This window comes from Melanaphis sacchari, unplaced genomic scaffold (assembly GCF_002803265.2).
Source record: "Melanaphis sacchari strain LSU unplaced genomic scaffold, SCAv2.0 Contig2104_pilon_pilon, whole genome shotgun sequence".
Lineage (NCBI taxonomy): Eukaryota > Metazoa > Arthropoda > Insecta > Hemiptera > Aphididae > Melanaphis > Melanaphis sacchari.
The window spans coordinates 596-7,361 of record NW_020271045.1 but is presented as its reverse complement, the minus strand read 5'-3'; the positions used below and the strand labels follow the sequence as shown (position 1 = coordinate 7,361).

The 6,766-nt window shown below is 26.5% G+C and overlaps 1 protein-coding gene across 1 annotated transcript; it reads left to right on the top strand.

Annotated features, from left to right (window-relative positions):
* The first annotated feature begins 448 nt into the window (after positions 1 to 448).
* On the top strand, positions 449 to 6,167 carry LOC112593857 (piwi-like protein Siwi). Its single transcript, XM_025338435.1, has 17 exons — positions 449 to 767; positions 827 to 866; positions 1,113 to 1,205; positions 1,667 to 1,878; positions 2,137 to 2,322; positions 2,388 to 2,561; positions 2,645 to 2,800; positions 2,867 to 3,012; positions 3,075 to 3,183; positions 3,279 to 3,577; positions 3,632 to 3,786; positions 3,862 to 3,986; positions 4,061 to 4,229; positions 4,434 to 4,555; positions 4,611 to 4,768; positions 5,792 to 5,939; positions 6,006 to 6,167. Exons 1-17 carry the CDS (start codon positions 462 to 464, stop codon positions 6,120 to 6,122), a joined length of 2,715 nt encoding a protein of 904 aa, XP_025194220.1. The 5' UTR covers positions 449 to 461; the 3' UTR covers positions 6,123 to 6,167.
* The last annotated feature ends 599 nt before the right edge of the window (positions 6,168 to 6,766 follow it).

Here is a 6,766-nt window from a genome sequence, read left to right as displayed (position 1 = left end):
TTTATTATTTTAAAAATCCCAAAAAATTACTTAAGACTGGGGTCAGCTAAAAATCATATTGTAACTAATTTTATAGACTCGGGCTAGGCTCATGTAGATCTTTATAATACACATATATAAATTTAGTTGTTAAAAATATTTGATAAGTAATTTTATCTTGTCTAATGATAGTTATCAAAGTTTAATGAAAACAATAATTGTTAAATGTCAAAAGGAATTAAAGGATATTCAAATTTTTATAATTGAATTGTTTTGTTTATAATTTGTATATGCTAAAGATAGGGTAGTACTTATAATATTTTTTATTTTCTATATTTTATCAAATATTATAATTCAAGGTTTTTCATGTGTCTATCTAACTTCAAATCATCTATACAGTACTCTACATGTTTATAGTTTATATTTTATTCTTAGTGAAACTTTTAGAAATAAAAACTTTTATTTAAGTAGATTAATTTGAAATGGAACAAAATAAACCACCTTCGAGGGGAAAATCTCGTGGACGTCGTCAAGTAGCAACAAATCAACAGGGTTTGTCTGGACATTCTCAGGAAGTTAGAGAAACTAGACCATCACAATCTACACAATCTACTGATCCAAGACCTACCACATCACAGTCAACACCAAGGTTAGGTGCACCTGTACAACATCTACCTAGTCAAAGGCCTCCACGAGCTGCTGGTGCCCCACAACAAAGGGTCTCTAGACCTCATGGACCAAGACCTGTAATTTCTAGTTCATCTCCTAAACAAGACCCAATGTCAGAAGTAAGTATCCCTTTGAAATATCATACTACTTAATACTTTTATATGCAATGTTTTTTAAGGTGCAACAAGTTACAGAAGGACTTAAAACTTTGGATGCAGGTAATACATATTTTGTACACAGCTCTGTATTAATTATATTAAAAATATAAATGATGAAACTTTTGTCTTAAATTTTATTAATTCAATTTCATGTTTATTTTTATGATGTTTAACATTAGTGAAGGGATTCTTGTTATTGCTTTTATAATTTACAAATTGTACTAATTTAATTTTTTTTTTAATTACATAGATTACTCATAATAAAAATTATTTTTATACATTTATAAAAAAAACTATTATCTTTAGGGCAGGGTGCAGTACAAGGACAAACACTAAGAGAACATGAATATTTTAGGAGACCAAGACCTCAATCCTCATTGGGTGCTAAAGGAAAAACAGGTTAGTTATAATTTAAATAGATTTTTTTTAAATATATTAGTTATGTATATGCCTTTAATATTGAATAAGATCAATTAACTTATTGCTGATTAGCATATCATACGCATAATAATAATCACTTCAAACATTTTTAATGTCCCATAACTGATCCATTGAGTTGTAATGAATTATATTGATTAATTTTTTATGCAACCCGACTTAAAACTTGTACCAAGGTTATAAAAATTTTATAAAAAATATTTTCCCACAACGACTAAGAAATAGAATTATTTTTAAAATTATTAGTGATTTACTATAAATATTTATGATATTTTTTTGATATATTGAAATTCTTCACAAACATTATTGAAACTTGTATATGTATTCAGTTTTGTTATTATACCTTCTGCTGTATTTTAATATCTGTATATTAATACTGTTTATTTTATAACTATGTATTTTATTCTTCTAATTTTTCTCAGGAGCAAATGGGCAGACTGTAAAATTGTTGGCTAATTATTTTCCAATCACTTCATATACAGATTGGTGTTTGTATCAATATAAAGTTGTCTTTAATCCTGAAGAAGAAAGAATTAGCACTAAAAGAGGATTATTAGCTCAGCATCGAGAACGTTTAGGAGGATATTTATTTGATGGAGCAATGTTATTTTCTGGAAGCCGATATGATCCATCAGTAAGTCGTTTTTAAAAATAAATTATAATTGATCAATTGTTTATATATATTATTTTATTGATTATTGTTGTCGTAGTATTAGGTTGTAAGAAAATGGAAGTAATATATTAATGGGTTAAATAATAAATAGAATAAATTATTAATGGTAATGACCAAGTAATGTTTATTTGTAAGATAATGGTCTATTAAATGTTAAATGATTGTGTTTAAGCAACCTAGCATTGAAATGTTATAAGTAAATTTTGATATTTTTTTTAGACTTTTGAACTTACATCTATACGTCGCTCGAATGAACAAAAAGTTATTATTAAAGTGAAATTCACAAATATAATAGAAACTGGTGATCATGCCAATATTCAAGTCTTCAACTTACTTTTGCGTAATTGTCTTCGACACATGAATCTAACATTGATTAAAAGAAACTTTTATGATTCTAATGCCAAAGTAAATATTTTTATTTCAAAAGTATTATATTTATTATTTTTCTGACCTTTTATAATTGCTTTTAGATTGACTTACCTCGACATAAGCTCCAACTTTGGCCAGGTTATGAAACAACAATCGGCAGATATGAAGATAACATTTTACTATGTGCAGATGTATCTACAAAAGTCCTGCGCCAAGAGAATGTATTAGATATTTTAAAAAAGTGTGTTGCTGAAACGCAGGGCAAAGATTGGATGGTGAGTTTGTAAAGATTTTATGGAATTTCAGTATAACTAAATTTTGATAAATACTTAAAGGAGTAATACATTTCATTTTTTAGAATGAATTTAAATCTCAAGTTATTGGCACCATAGTTATGACTATGTACAACAATGCAACATATAGAATAGACGATGTAGATGAAAATTCAAACCCAAATTCTAAATTTGATAAAAAAGATGGATCTAAAATGACTTATATACAATATTACAAAGAAGTACATAATTATCATATAAATATTCATCATTATAAACTTAAACTAATGAATTGATTACTGTTTTAGAGATGGAAACAAACAATTCATGATGGCAAGCAACCAATGTTGATTTCAAAAAATAAAAAATCTATAAAACAATTTGGAATTGAAAATTCATTGGTGTATCTTGTTCCTGAATTATGTAATGTAACTGGTTTAACTATGAAAATGAGGTAGTAAATTAAAAATGAATTAAACTCAATGCATATAAACCATCTTGTGTTTTGAATTTTAGACAAAATCACTTTCTGATGAAGGATATGGGTACACATACCCGTATAGATCCCAAAAATCGCATAGAAAGACTAACAACTTTTGCAAATCGTCTTCTTAATACACCCGACGTAAGTTATTTATGAACATTATGAATTTGTTTTTTTGGAATAATTTAATTTTATGCAAACGTTATTTAATTGAATATAATTATTTCAATATTTAGTCTGTAACTGAATTAAAAAGATGGAACCTGACATTAAGTAATAGTCTCATTGAATTAACTGGTCGTATTCTACCACCAGAACAAATTAAAAGTAGTGCTACTGATAAGAATGGGTATAGTGGTAATAATGATGGAGATTGGACACATCATTTACGGAAATTACCAATGTTCAAGCTTAAAAATGTGAAGAAATGGATTATAGTCACCTCAATAGAATATGAGAGAGATATTAATCCATTTGTTACTTCACTTACAAAATCTGCGAAAGGAATGTCTTTTATGCTACCCAATCCTTCTATGTAAATATTTTATGATGTAATATTTTTTTGAAATCTAATGAGTTTCATTTATAGAGTCACCATAAATGATGGAAGACCTATTAGTTTTTTAACAGCACTTGAAGAATCCATTAACGCAGTGAATCCCGCATTGATTTTATGTGTTATCCCAAGCGGACATAATGATTTATATAATATAATTAAACGAAAGTTATGTATCGATAGAGCAGGTATACTTCTGATATATATTTATATATAAATTTGTTAATATATTGGTTTCTTTACATCAAAACCTTTGTTTTCAGTACCATCTCAAGTAGTACTGGCAAATAACGTAAAAAAGAATAATTTGTCAGTGTGTACAAAAATAGCTATTCAAATAAATTGCAAACTTGGAGGTGTACCTTGGCTAGTTACCATACCTAAACCAGTAATAATAGTTAAACTATCAATATTTTGGAGTATACAGATCAATTGCAATTACTTTTGCTTAAAATTTTTTAGGGAATTATGATTATTGGTTTTGATGTATGTCATGACAGTCAACGTTCAAATATATCATTTGGAGCTTTTGTAGCTACTATGAGTAATGATTATTCAAGTTATTTTAGTTGCGTTGAACGTCATGAAAGTGGACAGGAACTTTCTGTTAATTTTGCTTCATGCATAAGCAGTAAGTACTTGTGAAATTTTTCATTTACGTTAATGTTTTTCTTTATTTTTATAAGTAATTTAGTAGTAATTTAACTCGATTTTCTTTAAATATTCTGTATTATAGATTAAAGAATAGAAATAAATATTCTAAATTGTGAATAGTGATTTTTTTGCGATCTGATATTCAAAGAAAATAATTATAAAATGTTATATCATTTTTTAGAGGCTCTGGCCAAGTATAAGAATAAAAATGGTCAATTACCTGCTTCCATTATTGTGTATAGAGATGGAGTTGGAGAAGGCCAAATATCGCATGTTCATAAGATAGAAGTTAAACTATTACAGGTATGTTTGTTTAAAATATTTTAAATTTTCTTTTAATTAATTTTTATTTTCTTAGACTGCTTGTGCAAAAATATATGGGACAATGTCTGTCCCATTTACATTTATTATAGTTACTAAACGTATTAGTACTAGATTTTTTGCTCTTAGTCAAAGCGGTCCTAAAAATCCTCAACCTGGTACAGTTGTTGACACTGTTGTTACAGACCCAACCAAGTAAGCTATGCATAAAAATTTGAAATCTTACCTAAATGTACACTTTTTTAATTAAATTAAATCAACTATTCCACTGTAGTTGGTGTGGATAATTCACAGTTTTACATTTGTTAATTTTATGTGTATGTATTCACATAATAGACTCTCGATTAACTGTGTTCTATCTTTAGTATATACTTTAAGTAAGGATTATGTGAATAAGCAGTACATAATATATTTTTAATTTTGACTTTCATGATGTTGTGAATTAAAAAAAAATAAGAAGTGAAATAAAGTAAATCTTTTCTAAAAGCTAAAAACAAAGAGTAATTACTTCATATTTTAAGCCTGATATAACTTAATCACATGATAATATACATATGTGTATAATATAATATTATTAAATAATTACAAAGTTATGATTTATTGAGGTTTTCATTTATCTGTATGAACCCTTTTCACTATTGCCCAGAATAATCAAGGTTCTACTGTAGATTTATACTCGCTATTCTCATGCACTTGTTTTCTGTTATAAATGATACCTCTTTTTGATTCTAAATGTTCCATTGCTTACTCTATACTCTGTGTACAAGCATAGAAAAGATTAAGTTTCTTTGAAAAATTTGTTTTTTACCCTTGAGCATATTTTATCATTTTCAATGTGTTTTAACAAAACACAAAATACGAGTTGAGCGTGACGATAAATGGTTGGTTTTGATTAAGTATTTAATACAGATCTTATAATTATACAATGATAACAACAATTCTATTTTCTGTTATCTTTTCCTATCTATAAAAACAAAATATTGATCTTAAAAATTCCTATGTAGGCCGAGTCAATCTATACTCTTATAATTCTTTCTTAATATGCACTCACTTAAATTATGAAACAAAGCTACTGTAAAAAACTATTATAGTTTAGTTCCATGCTGATTATTAGTCAGGACAAAGCTATCAAGATATGCAAACAATATTATTTATCGTACTGTAATAGAAAAACAAGGAAGTATACATAATGTAATACCTATAAATCATGAATTGCAGGTATGATTTCTTCTTGGTTTCACAACATGTAAAAGAGGGCACTGTAACTCCTACACATTATAATGTGATTGAAGACACATTTAAGCTTCCTCCCGATTATATGCAAAGACTTACATTTAAATTGACTCATATGTACTACAATTGGTCGGTTAGTATATTTTTGTGATCTATTTTTTTATTTTTATTATACACTAATAACATTTTTCTTATCTAGGGTACAATACGGGTTCCTGCTCCATGTCAATATGCTCATAGGTTAGCATTCCTTTCTGGTCAGACTCTCCTACAAGCTGCCAACACTGCATTGGATGAATCGTTATTCTTTTTATAATTGTTTACTTTAAAAATATGGCATTCAACTTGTTAATTACTTCTTTATAAGAATTAATATTTAATATTTATATATTTTCATTTCATTAATCTTTTAATATTGTTTTACGTTAAAGTTCTATTTTATTTTTTGTTTTAGCTAAGTAAATAGCTATTTTTTCATGTCATTTGGTATTATTAACTTAAACATTTGACCATTTAAATTCCCATAAGGAAATTTTAGTAATTACTGTTGATACTATTTTTAATATTGAATAAAGTATACCTATGATAGATTTTTTCTTTTTAAATTTATATTTTTATCTTCCTATTTGTTTTCTGCTATACATTAAAGCTAGTTTTCAAATGAAGAATAACTGTAATTAATTTTAATCTAATAATAATTACTATATTACACACTTTAAATTTAGATTCACTTTAATTTTATGAATTAGCTTGAAGTATTGATGCAAAAAAGGATATCTTTGAAATACAGATATTATTTATAATACTGTTTATAAAAAGTATAATGCTCACTGCACGGAACAAGTATATCTACTTCATTCTAAGTTATTATTTAAATAAATGGTTACAGTGAACATTAAATAGAATATAACATTTTATAAGAATAGTACAATTTATATATATGTATATAAAAACATAATA